This window comes from Lampetra planeri, chromosome 32 (genome assembly GCF_965212315.1).
Source record: "Lampetra planeri chromosome 32, kcLamPlan1.2.h2, whole genome shotgun sequence".
Taxonomy (NCBI): domain Eukaryota; kingdom Metazoa; phylum Chordata; class Hyperoartia; order Petromyzontiformes; family Petromyzontidae; genus Lampetra; species Lampetra planeri.
This window is the reverse complement of record NC_136138.1, coordinates 5,877,248-5,891,236: the sequence shown is the minus strand read 5'-3', so window position 1 is coordinate 5,891,236 and position 13,989 is coordinate 5,877,248. Positions and strand designations below refer to the sequence as shown.

The 13,989-nt window shown below is 47.3% G+C and overlaps 1 protein-coding gene across 5 annotated transcripts in view; it reads left to right on the top strand.

Moving 5' to 3' along the window:
- Positions 1–13,916, top strand: part of HCFC1 (host cell factor C1) — a 37,243-nt gene extending 23,327 nt beyond the window's left edge. For 4 of the 5 annotated variants that reach the window (XM_078609596.1, XM_078609595.1, XM_078609598.1 and 1 more), the window contains exons 14-27: positions 71–207; positions 1,377–1,533; positions 2,088–2,305; positions 2,669–2,852; positions 3,500–3,663; positions 4,752–4,985; positions 5,811–6,129; positions 6,553–6,663; positions 7,057–7,310; positions 8,636–8,773; positions 9,171–9,362; positions 10,198–10,522; positions 11,225–11,288; positions 11,949–13,916. In XM_078609596.1, coding sequence (XP_078465722.1) covers positions 71–207; positions 1,377–1,533; positions 2,088–2,305; positions 2,669–2,852; positions 3,500–3,663; positions 4,752–4,985; positions 5,811–6,129; positions 6,553–6,663; positions 7,057–7,310; positions 8,636–8,773; positions 9,171–9,362; positions 10,198–10,522; positions 11,225–11,288; positions 11,949–11,994 — 2,543 coding nt within the window. In that variant the 3' untranslated portion in view covers positions 11,995–13,916. The remainder of the gene's footprint in view (positions 1–70; positions 208–1,376; positions 1,534–2,087; positions 2,306–2,668; positions 2,853–3,499; positions 3,664–4,751; positions 4,986–5,810; positions 6,130–6,552; positions 6,664–7,056; positions 7,311–8,635; positions 8,774–9,170; positions 9,363–10,197; positions 10,523–11,224; positions 11,289–11,948) is intronic. The other variant, XM_078609597.1, reaches the window with a different exon arrangement.
- Positions 13,917–13,989: the final 73 nt, after the last annotated feature.

The window sequence follows — 13,989 nt, the reverse complement described above, 5'->3', positions numbered from 1 at the left end:
CTCTCTTGGGCATGTGTCTTGTAATGCATATAATGTTTTGTATTTATGTTTACCTGGTGATGTACTGTAGGTGGAAATCAAGCAGGTGGAATGAAGTCCCCCATCACTTACATCACCACTAAGGTCATGACCTCTGGAACCGGAGCTCCAGGAAAGATTATCACAGCCATGCCTAAGCTAGGCAGCACCCAGTCCGGAGTCACACAGGTGAGCACTAAAGTTCAAGTTGATTTATTTAACCAGGTGGCAACTTCAGGGACGAATACAGTAAACCCTTGTTAATTGGACACATTTCCGAATTATCCAATATTCTGAATTATGTACAATGGTACTTCGCAGTGTCTCCTGCCCCAATTATTTTTTTCCAAAAATGTTCTCCCGGCCTATCTTGATGTCATTAAATGTGCTTTATTTTGTGTCAAACTCTTCACAAACCGTACGCATTGACACACCTGCATCAATTATATCCAGACCAAGGGTTTTATACTTCAGTCCCTTTCTATTACTTAATGTAGGTGTAGACGACAGATCTGAGAGGGTTGGCTTGCAGAGTGCTTTAACAATGTAAAGTCCAAAGCAACAGGTCTGCACTAACGCTCGCCACGCGCGCCGCCACTAAACTGAGTCGTTGTTTTGGTCGTGGCGAGCGGTGTCGCGCCACGTGTTTGCCGAAATTAGACCATTCGGTACGGAAATTCGGCTCGTGGCGAATTACTAATTCTGTACATATGCCGAAAGCGCAGCCGTGCCGAATTATTCCCATTTACGAATGATCAAATACCGAAATAACGAGGCTTTACTGTAGTCTCATTTTCATGACTTACCTAAGTCAAAGTGGATCTTACGGATTTGAGGACAAACAGGGAACCATTCTTTGGCTCGGTTAAAATTACAATTTTAGGCCTTTAAATTCCACTTAAAAAAACCTGTTACACCATTGGAGCATAGTAGTGCAGTATAACGATGGATGTTGCATTGCCCTCCGCAGGCTGAAAGCCCAGCAGTAGTAGCCTACAGCACCTGTTCTATAATAAATAATAATCTCGTTTTTTTTATCACGCAACGCATGATAATTGTCCATCCAAGCAATGTCGTGGTGCAATCCTGCTTGCTATGGTCCTACTAGGTGTGTAATGTTTCAATCGATCATTCTACTGAAGTTCTAATTGCATTTTTAATGTATGTGGGCTGACTTTCCCATCCGATCACTGTTCAGTCTGAACCCCATTTATCTGCCGAGGTGTGACTCGATCCGGCACATTCCGGGCGATTGGGTCACGGGCCTTAAGTGTACCAATTGACAAATGCACTTTCTGTATTGTGTGTATGTAGATGCTTTTGCATTAACGTGTACAATTCACATCCGTCCGTCCCAGGTGCTGCTGCGTGGGACAGGCCCTGCCGGTACCATCCTGCGCGCCGTCACTCCCATGTCGGCCGCCACCATGATGGGAGGGGTGCGTCTGGTTTCCCCTGCAACTGTCACTGCAGGGAAGCCTGCCCTTACCACACTGGTCGTCAAGGGCACCACAGGTTTGTGCGTGTGCGCGATTACATGTGGGGAATGGTAGTGTATTGCGTTACGACTGATAATAGTGGCAAATATTTAAACTGCAATTTGGTCCTGGGGCTCTCCTAGGTTGACTGGGCCCTAAATGAGTACCCTGTTTGGTGTGTAAACATCAGCATCGGCTGTGAATAGTGTTGGCCGCCCACCCCCTTGTGTGCTGTGCCAGCCTCCATAGGTGCTAGCTTAACATCACTTGCCCCAACAGTCTTTTAACAGATATACAAGGGATCATTGTGTTATCTGTGTATATTTCGGTATATTGTGTGCGTGGAGGGAGATGTGTAAAAGCCACTTAATTGGAAAGACACTTTAGAATTGGGAAATGTGATGTTTTGTGAGTCAAGCGGGTATCTCGGAGATTCTCAGTGGGCCTGGTAGCCTATTCGCGACGAGAAGCCCACCGAGTACTTTACGTCCACGTACTCCTGGTGTTCACAGGCCAGGTAAAAAAACACAAGAGCCGTAAGTTGTATATCTATGGTCTAAACCCGTGTGTGTGTGTGCGCATGTGACGTAGGCATGACGACACTGGGCACAGTTACCGGTGCCCTCAGCACACAGACTGCGGCTGGCGTGACGTGCGTCCCGGCCGCACTGGCGACGCCTGTCACGACGCTGGCCACCATCGCCGCCCTCTCATCTCAGGTGGCTGGCGTGGCGGGGCCGTCGGCGCCCAACGTAACCCTCACCCATGTCACCAGCACCACGGCCGTGCCTGCCACATCCATCAACCAGGTATGCATTAACCGCATGCTGCGATATTGCGACGTGCTCTCGATACACAGTGCTCTTGATTCATAGTATTGCATTGGGGATGTTGGTAGTTGATTGTTGGAAATGTGCAGTACTGATCTCTAAGAAAAACGTCTCACCTTGTAGGTCAGGGGTGTGTAATCTCCCAACCTACAGGCCGTAAACGGCTGTCATTGCAAGGGCTTCTTGCAGTGATGTTTTGATCTTTTATTTACTGTAACACATTAAAGTATGTACCAAGTGTAACATTTATACTTAACGCAACCTGCCACTTTTTTATTGCTTTTCTTAAATCGACTAACAATTGCCTTCCTAATGTAGTCACCATCGTCGCTCTCTCCACAGCCGGTGATGTTGGCACAGCAGCTTGTCAAGCCACAGACCGTGGCTGTGTCAGTTGTCCCCGTTGCCCAGCCCCCAGCAGAGGTGGTTGCACCGCCCGAGTGCAAAAGCCCGCCGCACGAGACGTCGGAGACCAACACCACCAACACGTCAACCACAACCACAGCCAGCATGGACCCCAACCAGGGTAACAGTCTGCACCTTGCACCGCTTTGCCGGAAGTAATAACAGATACGGAAAAAGTGGCTGGATGTCACAGAAGGTCAGAGGGCTGAGCTAGTATGACCTGGGATGCTGAGTTTGAATTTTGGTAGCCGCCTGTGACTAAATTGGGTTCTCAAGTGTAGACAGTTGATGGTCTCAGCCTGGTCACCAATGACGACTGCACACAAAAAAAGTTAATCACGTAAACTTACATTTTTACACACTGTCTAATATCCAGCTCTTAGAAATGTAAAATGTTGCTTTGACTGTTATGTGACAAACTTGATTGTAGAGCGAGTGGCAGAAAGTGTCACCACCTTCTGTGATGCACCATCGGTGCAGAGCTAGCTTTTGGTATCAACGATGGGACTGCAGATGAGCAGAGGAGTTGCACTGCTTTGCTAGACATTTGAATAGATAGATAGATAGCACAATCGGAATAAAAATGGGGGGGGTGGGGGGGGGTATAGACAACGAATTAGAATTGATACATAATTATTTATACCAGGATTTTGGTGGTACTGGCTCGTTGCTCAAATTCCTTTGCCACTCGGCCATATCTCAAATTAGTTACTCTTAAAAATAAATGTTCTTGAACTTCCACCGTTCACGCTTTTTTTGTACCAACAGTTCAGCCTCCCCCTACGGGCGAGGGTGGTATTCCGGAGAGCGTGCACGGGGAGACCGCCACAGCCGGCACCACCAACACGGCCACCAACACCGTGTCAGCCGCCCAGCCCCGCGCCGTCACCAACGTCACGCAGTCAACGCCCGCCCCGGGGCCCGCCATCTCGGTAATGGCCATGTGATTTTGCATTTGTCCTTTGTCTTTGTGTTTTGTGGTGTAGCGATTAGCGCACTGCACTACGAATCCGACGAACCCAGTTCGATTCCCGCTCATGGCCACCACCAGTGACTTGTTATCTGAATCGGTCCTGAGCCTCGCCTAGGTTGGCTCAGCCTGAAATGTGTACCTGGTGCAGTGTGCAAACATCGCCACTGGGGAGATAAAGGCAGTCGGGCGTGGTTCTGGCCACCCACCCCTTTGTGTACCGAGTCGGCCTTCATAGGTGATCGCTCACAGCACTTGCCCCAACTGACTGTTTAGGCTATTTGGGGATCTTTGTCTTTTTTGTTTTGTGGTTGGGAGCAATAGTGCAGTGCTTAGCATTGCACTTCGCCATGAGCCTGGTGACCCGTGTTCGAACCAGTTCTAGGCCTCCCCCTAGGTCCACTCAGCCTCGACAGCAGCACTTGCCCCCAAAATTATATCATAGTATATCTTTGTTTTGTTAGTTTGATTTCCAGCTACATCTAACAACAAATATCTGTAAGTGCATCATATGCATTAATGTTTATTATTTATTATAGTGATCGTTACATGTTGCTTATTTTCTCAAAGTGCTCGTGTATTAGTTTTAATGGATTAGCAATACTTAAAATAGAATGCAACAAAAGATATATATATAACAACGTGATACAATTTCGATTGTGACTTGTCTCATGCGACGGTACACAGAGGGAAACATTGGATAATCATCATCAGCCATAACCAATCCACAACTGGTTGAAAGCCTCCCCCATTCGCCACCATTCTTCAACATCCCCTTATGTAACTGGGGGAACCTATACAGTGCGGTAATTTGAAATAATTGTTGATTAGGGTACTTTTTCTCGAAAGAGGATGGGGTAAGAAATGTTAAGGGAAGATGGTGAAAGCAGATGATGGTATCGTTGCATCATATCATTATTGTAGCATATTTACCATTGTTTGCATTCACGATGAATGTGTCGCTGAGTCTCAAGACTCTTAATCAAGGTCTATAATGCTGGGTAAGTAAAAAACCCGACTCTCTCTAAGAAAGACACTTGTGTTACACAGAGCGTTGCATCGTTACACCTGCAGACGATCGCATCCACTTCGGACCAAGCGGCCAGTTCAGAGACTGCAGCCACCACCTCCAACAGCGGTGGTGGTGGGGCGGCAGCAGTAGCAGCCACAGTTTCGGCGACAACAACAATAGCGACAGCAGCGACGGCAACGGTGACAGTAGCAGCAGCAATCGCGATCCCACCAGCACCAAAAGCAAGCGAGGCCGCCCCCCAACCTGCACAGGTGAGAGGTCACAGACGGTCAACAGTGGAACCAGGTTAACCATAATTTACCCGAATTTTACCTAAATAGAGGTTTTTCTTTGAATCATATTGACCAAGTTAATTGTATTTGCTGACCTCATGGCACTCCTATGAGAGAGTGCTAATTGTCAACCTATTGTCACACGAGGTTAAGTTGGGTACATTTTATTCCAGCAAGAGGTAGGAAACCTATCATGACCGCACATTCATTTCTTATGGCCAAGTGGACACATCAAGCCTGCCCCACCAAAATTTCCCATTTGTAAAGCAGTTTAGCCCCATTATTCGGGTAATAGAGGGGAATTATTTTAGGTGGTGGCTTAGCGGTAAAGCGTTTGCCGCTTGTTACAGAGGTTCACGGTTCGAATTCAGCGGCCGCCGTGAATATTTACTGCAAATGTAATAACTGCAACTGGCGATAAAGATTCCTTGATGACATTTACCGGTGTCAGGGGTCCAAAGTTGCCAAATTCAAAAGTTGCACTGCAAATTGCTCAATTGGGGTTATGCCCAGCAGCAGTCATCACCCTATACTGGCAGACGAATGCCCCAGGTCATTATTGCAAATTACTCTCTCTTTTTCTCTTTCACCTGGTTAAACAAAATAAGCTTAACTTGAAACTTAGATTTTGACTTTGAAACACTGTTTATAGGTTTAGTGTGTGCAAAAAATGTTACATCATGCCTAAAAGCCCCCTATTAATGAAGACGGAAAGTTTTTGAAATGTACACTTGTTACATGATATGAGAGGCATCGAAAAAATGTAGGGGCATTGACTGAGTTTGGTCTTGATTTCCCCGACAGACGGTGAACACTGCCGTGAATCCACCGGCAAGCACTAATGTGGCCCCGGCGCCAGCAACAGTAGCAGCAGTAGTAGTAGCTCCACCACAGCCCCCTTCATCCTCGGCACCATCAGCCCCTGCTGCTGCTGCCACCACCGCCATCACCATGACTGCAACCACTGCCACTGTGGCCATCAAGGTGGCCGTCCCGGCACCGCTCCCCACGACCACCATAATCCTGCCCCCGACAAACGCGGCACCAGCGTCGGTCAGCACCCCCGCGTGCCTGTCCAGCGCCGAGACGGCAACCGTCGTCCTTCAGCCAGCGCCGCACGCAGGTGGGCGCATGCATGTGTCGGACGCACCATTACTGCACCACCTCACTAAAGATGGGTCATTGCCCGAAACGTCAGTTTCCTGTATATACTTTCCTGTTATAAGAGAAATATGGTGGTAGATTGATTTGGCCTTAAATGAGTACCTGCTGTGGTATGTAAAATCAGCACTGGAGAGATAAAGATGGCCTGGTATGGTGCCTGGTCTCATCACCCCGTGTTGGCATTCACATGTGCTCACTAACAGCACTTGTGTGCACAGTCTGTCAAAGTATTTATAGGGGTTATTTGTCTTTGCATGAATCCGAGTGTATATGTGTGCATGTTAGTGCGAGTGTGGACTTGTGTGTGTGTCTGTGAGTCAAATAATGTGTGCGTTTGCATGTTTCCACACTAATTTGCCCGTGCGTGTTGCATGGAGAGCAGGTTCGCTACTGCCCTCCAAGATCGAACCTCTAGCGCCATCAGATGCGCTGGCCCCAGCTGACAGCCTCAACGACCCCGCTCCGGAGTCGAACCACTTCCCAGTGCTTGCAGGTGTGCGCTCATGCATTCGTGAAGTTTCAGACATGTTGTAGCTCGGGTTGCACATGACGTCTACTGAATTTGACATAACCAGGGGTGCAATGATACATCGATTCATTGAATAATATATATTATGCTAGCTCGCAATATGTGCATGGATTTGTGTAAGAATCATTTTTTTGAGTATATGTTGTATGCAATGAATGGGTTCGTTGTGGCCCCCTCCAGCAGCAAAAACCCACCAAAGTCACCACAATAACGACTCGGTATCACAACAGTTAATTGAGTCAAGCTTGGCTAGATACATGTGTGAATACAAATAATCATATTTTGAGAACCTTACGAGATGAGAGCGCGTGTGTGTCGTGTGTGGCATTAACCTCAGCCGATTCCTCCCTCTTGCAGGCCTTGCTCCGTCCAGCACACTTCTCACCGCTCCGGTGCCCACCGTCGTGCCCATCCTGCCCACCGTGCCCATCCTACCCACCGTCGTGCCCATCCTACCCACCGTCGTGCCCATCCTACCCACCGTGCCGATCTTACCCACCATACCCATCGTGTCCACCGTGCCCGCGAGCCCCGCCAAGCTGCAGGCGGCCACCGTGCTGGCCCAGGTGGCAAACAACGTCCCGCCAAGTCCTACTATTATCACTATAGCGGTGCGTTCCACTGGGCCGCCCTGGCCCCCCCTACTTGATCGCATTATTTTGTTGCCATGGGACATGCGCATATTCGTCTATTTAATGTACATTTTTAAGCTCACGGCACGTGTCAAATCGTGCACGTTGTGCCCAAGTTAAATATATGTGCCAATTATATGATATTCTCAAGAAAACTGTTAAAACTATATAAACAATATACTCTAAGAAACAAATGAGACGAATCATAATTGGTTCTGGAATCAAAGCATTAATCTTGGGAGCTCCTGAGAGAAGGCCACGGGGGTGGAGAGGTGGTAAGTGTTTAATTGCTAAACTTTAAATCTTGACTTAAGGCTTTCGTGACTGCAGTAATTAATATTCTTTGGGTCTTTCGGTAAAGTCGCGTAGATAGGTTCAAAGAAAATGACAAAAAACTACTACGTTTCGATCGCAACACAAGCGGTCGTCATCAGGAAAAGGGGGTTAACTTCTAAAGGCAAACTAGAAAGGTTTGAAATGGTCGTAGCTCAAATGTCAGCAGCATGGACTTGGCAGCGAATGTTAATGTAAGTGGTGGGGCAGCAGCCGCGACCGTGGATCGGTTTTCCACCAATTAAAGGGCTGCCAGGTAAAAATTAGCATGTTAATGTAAGATCGGTGCGAGGCCTCTACGGTGAGCTCGAATGGAAAAGGATGGCAAGCTACTATTCTTGGATGTTTTAATCGAAAAGAGACCAGATGGTGAAATGGGACACTGGCTATAGGAAAGCCACCCATACGGATGCCTTGTGTTGCGATCGAAACTTCATTGTTTTTTGTAATTTTCTTTCAACCTATCTACATGACTTTACCAAAAGACCCAAAGAATATGCTCAATTTTACTCGCGCACCTCTCGTAAAATTATAAATTTGAATGTTCCCCAATTTCGTTGAAGAAATATTCACTCTTCAAGTATTGATTAGTTAGTAGAAATTGTTTCAGGCTAGTCCAGTATGACTTTTAAGTTTTGTTAATGTTAAAATAGACATAAAAATTATAGACTCGCTGCCATACTAACAGTAACAACTCCAATACATGTTGTCATGTGTAGGAGTTGTCAAAGTGACGTCACTGGTGCTCGCATGAGAGCAACTTTGAAGTCCATTTTCTTACTGACGAAACTTAAATCTCTTGTTGCACAGCCCAAGAATCAACATTATTTACCTGCCACAAGATGAAAGCATTTTTTTCCATCTTTAACATTGAGTTGTACAAGCATTAAGTTGGGAGACTTGTCCGGTGAATGGCCAATTCTAACCATTAATTTCCGCGCGTGCATGTTGTCTGCGGACTCGTGGAACAGAAACCGGAGGTGGTTGAGGCTGCGCCTAAACCGCTCGCCAAGAAGGAGTCTGCGCCCTGGTTTGACGTGGGCATCTTCAAAGTGACCAACACCGTAGTGACTCGCTACCACCTGCCTCCTGATGACAGCAGCATGGAGGTTTGTGATGAGCCATTGCATTATTACTCATTATTGGTGCAGTAATAGGAGAAGGTGCTGCCCTGAAATTACTCCTCGCTCGCACCACTGCTGGCTGAAGGGCCTCCAGCAGCGTAAATGACAACACCACTGTCAATCGGCGGAGTGCGTGTGGTGGTGAAGTGTGGGTAACTCCATTATCTTCCAAGATGGTATGGCCAGTGTGTGGATGAGCCGGCCTAAATACCCACTAAAGGACCTCTCCGGAGCTCCCTTTCAGTTGAGGCTCTTAACCCAGACGTGTTGTGAGCAAACAGTTGCAGGGCCCCGCACCTTGTCGACTTTTTAGTTTGTACGGTGATGACTGACCGAGTGCTATTTCCACCTTTCGCACACTGCTCGCCACGCACACGGTTAGGACGGTGACGCTTCGAGTGGCATCCTTGACCACAGCTCTCTCAAGCTGCAGTCACTGCAGCCCGGCACGGCCTACAAGTTCCGCGTGGCCGGCGTCAACGCCCTCGGCCGCGGTTCCTTCAGCGAGATTTCCGCCTTCAAGACCTGCCTGCCGGGCTTCCCCGGGGCGCCCTCCGCTATCAAAATCAGCAAGGTACGTGGATTATTATTCTTGTTTTCTTTCATCACGGTAGTGCGCAAACCCAAAATGCATTGTATAGGGTAAGGCCTTGACATTCATAAGGGTTAGGTTCTTGAAAATCTGCACAAAAGTAGAATTTGCTAATGTAGAGACTATGTTTATATGGGAAAAAGGTGTATAGGTTTCTGTGTCCGACTGAACATACGGGAGAAAGTGAGAACGTTTCATAACATTAATCCTATACTGTATAGTATTAATGTACAATAATGCACATATAACACGAATAATACAATAAAACATGTAAATCTGGAAGTTTTATTGGATGATGATGGGAGTATTGCTCGAGAGGAAGTCAAAGCGACTCCTTGAGGGCCATCCACTGACGGTGCAGGGCACCCCGCAGTTGTCGATAGTGTTGGAGAGGGAAGACGGAGGATGGGTTGAACAGCAGTCGAGGTGGAGGGGGCTGGCGAGGTGGATGCAGGTGAAGCGGTGGTTGCGAGAAACTGAAGGCTTTGGTTGCGTTTGGTTTATACGGTTGTGCAGCAGCCTCGACCGCTGTTCTAAATGTAATGCTTCGCTCCATCACTGGGTCCAAGGAAAACTTTTTTCAGTTACTGGCTTTCCCGCACCTCCAATTAGTACGGTTGGCTACGTACGGTTACGAAAACATCAATTGACTAAGCTTAACCAGCCAGTTTGATCGCGGCTTGCTTTTTGGATTTCAACCCAGGATCTCGGCCACCTCCACGCACTCGCTTTCTTTTAACCAACAAAATCCGTCAGCCGCTTGTTCGCCGGGATCCACTAACGTTCGCGACCGTCGCCTTTTCCCCCGGCCCGCCAGACCCCCGAGGGAGCGCACCTGACGTGGGAGCCGCCGGCCCTGAAGTTCGGCCGCATCCTCGAATACGCTGTCTACCTGGCGGTGAAACGGCCCAACCAGCCCCCCGCGCAAGCGGCCAGCGACGGCAAGACCGGCGCCCCGGCCGCCGCCGCCCAGCTGGCGTTTGCGCGCGTGTACTGCGGCGCTGAGCCGTCGTGCCTCGTGGCAAACGCCAGCCTGGCCGGCGCTCACCTCGACACTGGAGCCAAGCCCGCCATCATCTTCCGCATCTCGGCACGCAACCAGAAAGGCTATGGCCCCGCCACACAAGTGCGGTGGCTGCAAGGTTCGTAGGGCTGCGCGCGCACCGCCAACGTTGTTAGTCATTTCACCTTCCCCACGTGAATGTGTATGCGGACTTGTAGAGTTGCATGTTTTTGTTGGGTCGACAAAGCCAATCGGGTGGCGAGATGTTAACTACCTCGCCTGGTATGCTGGATCTCATGGGCTTGATGCTGACCCTGACGCCTGTATATGTGGAGTTTGCATGTTCTCCCCCTTGGTCGCGTGGATATTTCTCCGGGTCCTCTGGTTTTTTACTCCACATTTAGAAACATGTGTTTCGAGTATTTGGCTGCTATAAATTTCCACAAGCCACTTCGTTGAGCGATCATTTGTTGCCACGTCACTTCAGAAAAAGACCTATATAGCTCAGTGGGCTTTACCTGGTCAAATAAAAAAATATTTTTGATCACGTGGGCATTCAGTCACTGACTCGGCGATTGAGGAGCAGCTGTTATATCAGTGCGCATGTAAAAATAAATGCTTTTTTTCCATTCATGTATGGTTATGGAAGGTTGTAAATTTCAGGTGGAAATAGAAAGAAAACCTATTGCAGTAAAAATGAGACACCGGAATAGAGAACTCATGGTTGGCGTGTCACATTGGCATTATTTTTCATGGCGAGTAGGATGCTTGTACTATAAGAAAGCTGTTGTGTATTTGTTTCTTCCACCACTGCCCCCCCACACATCCATCTCATTGTTAGATGCTGGCAAAGATGCCCCAGGAAGCAAGCCGATGGCAAAGCGACCCATCACATCGCCAGAAACGTGAGTTCTCCCCACAGTCACGGACGTCTGCAGCAGAGGTGGGACAAAGTCATTGTTATGCAAGTCCAAGTCGAGTCGCAAGTCATCAAATTCATGACTCGAGTCTGACTCGAGTCCAAGTCACATGACTCGAGTCCACATCTCATAGGTGGGACAAAGTCATTGTTATGCAAGTCCAAGTCGAGTCGCAAGTCATCAAATTCATGACTCAAGTCTGACTCGAGTCCAAGTCACATGACTCGAGTCCACATCTCATAGGTGGGACAAAGTCATTGTTATGCAAGTCCAAGTCGAGTCGCAAGTCATCAAATTCATGACTCGAGTCTGACTCGAGTCCAAGTCACATGACTCGAGTCCACACCTCTGGTCTGCAGTACTCATCCGCTGAATACTGTAATTTCTCGCAGCATGCGTTATTTACTCCACGGCTTCTCAAATTAGGCTTTGAATTTAAGTGTGTTGAGATTAACGGCTGAAAATGTAACACATGGCCTATTGCATATGTTGGATGTCATTTCCAGATAAATCTAAATGCTTGAATAATACTATGGCAACTCTCAACAACAAAGTACATGTGCACACACGTGCAAGCGGCAACGATATCTACTACGTTCAATTAACATAATCGCACTTTACTGCCCTGCCCTTGTTCTTTTGCAGCAAAACCCCGATGGGCTTGAAGAAACCCAAACAGGAAGCTGTGTAATTGGGAACAGACTACCACAACGGAAACGGCGTCTTTTTTTTTCTCTCCGAAAGCAAAGCGGTGATTGTAAAACCAGCGCCCTGGGTGTTGCGCCCCCGAGGAAAAGGGGGGGGTGGGAGCGGGGGGGAAAGAGGTTGTGGCGGTGGGGAGAAGCGAGTGGAGGTGAGGTGGTGGCAGCAGCAGCAGGCAAGCATGGGGCAAGTGGTCGCGCGGGGGGTCAAGTGCCCAGGCGAGCGAGAAAGGTCTTGTTTGGTCTCCCTTTGGCGGCGAAGGTGGCGTCTGTGCGGCGGTGTCACGCCCGTATGGTGCCATCGCGAATGGCGCCGGGATCTTGGCCGCCAGCCGTACCCGTTCTGTACCCTATCACATCATGCATTGCGTTTTACAGAATTGGCTTGTACTTACCAAAATTGAAGTTTTTAAAAACGTCGGCGTAGTTTTTTAAAAGCATATGAGTTTATTTTATCAATAAAAAAGTGTTCTATTGCCAAGCTTTAGCCGTTATGTTACCCTTTTGCTTATTATTAATTGTTTATTTTTTATTTCGTCCCAAGAACTTACATTGTTTTTTTCTTTTTTGGCTTTTTTATACATTCACTGTATATTTCCCCGCCCCCCCCCCCCCCCCCCCCCAATGTACTCTGTGATTTTGATTAGTGTAATGTATAGTCATGGATTTCGGGTCTTTATTAACGCATCGAAAGGACCGTCGTAATTTACGCCTGTTAGATCCTAATGGTTTGGACTACTCACAGGAGACTGTATATATAGGGTAGGTGTTGTTGTATACTTAGTGATCGTACCGAGAAACAAAAAAAATAAAAACTGTTTAAAAAAACCTTAAAAAGAAACGAAACAAAAAAGGAAAAAAAAAGCACTTGGCATCCATGCGTCTGACTTTCAAAATATAACTTTGTATCGTCTCGAGGGACACGACAAGATCATTACTTTTAAGTGGAAGTTTTGAGTCGGGTTTTGAATTTAGATGCGCCTTAACCAGTCTCATTTTTATATTCCAATCACCTGTAATGGAATTACACATTAGATTTTTAATTCCAGAGTTTAGGGTTTAAAATTTAATTAAACACAACACAACAGGGTTGATAATAAAAATGCAGCCGCTAATCAAATTGGAACTGGTGATGCCTCCCGCACTTATCGATTTGCCGATTTCTTCAGCGCCCGGCACGTTTGTTAAGTTGCAGCCTGTTCCTTTTGTCAGTAAAAGTGTTCATCCGTGAGTGTTCGGCCAGGTGAGTTGTAGTTGTAATGTTACTGAGCATATGTTCTTTCTTCCTTCCTTTTTTCGTTTTTGTAAAACTTTCCTTCGCTTTGTTTCTGCAGCTCCCCCCACCCACCCCCCACGTTTACAGCTGTTGTTGTGTAGGCACCAGAGGTGCAATAACGCATGTGTTTAAGAACCTGCTGTAATCATTTGTGTTTTTAATGTGAAAGAGAGCGAAAGGTTGAGGAAATCATTAAAGAGAGACAGAGAAATGACAAGTGAATTTCTGGAATGCTGGGCAAGTAGAGCTGTCAAAAGTTTGCGACGGATCAGTGAGGACAGGTGGTAACCAAATGGGGGCTGATTTTGTAAGATATTCAGTGTGTACATTTACCTTTTAAAAAGTTTAATATAAACGTGTGATAACTGCCCGTCGATTCACTCTGGCAGGATGGCATGTTACCAGTAGCTCGTGGCGTTTTTGTTATTTTTTTTCAATTCTGAAATGGTAGGTACCCTTTAGCTGAGAGACCAGTTCATTTGAATGTAACGGATATTGGCCGTTAGTTGCATCCCTGCGACCCCTAACCTCTAGTTCTCCGGTTGTTGCTGCATTGTAAAAAGGCTATACTGCATCGTAAGTTTCTGCCAAAACACAGTGCTGTTTGTGCTATTTTGAATAAAAACACTTTTGAGAGTTCAGTCTCCAGTTGCGTGAAGCTGCCAACCTGGAGCACTTGTTAAAAAGAGTACAATCGCAGGGGGGGGGG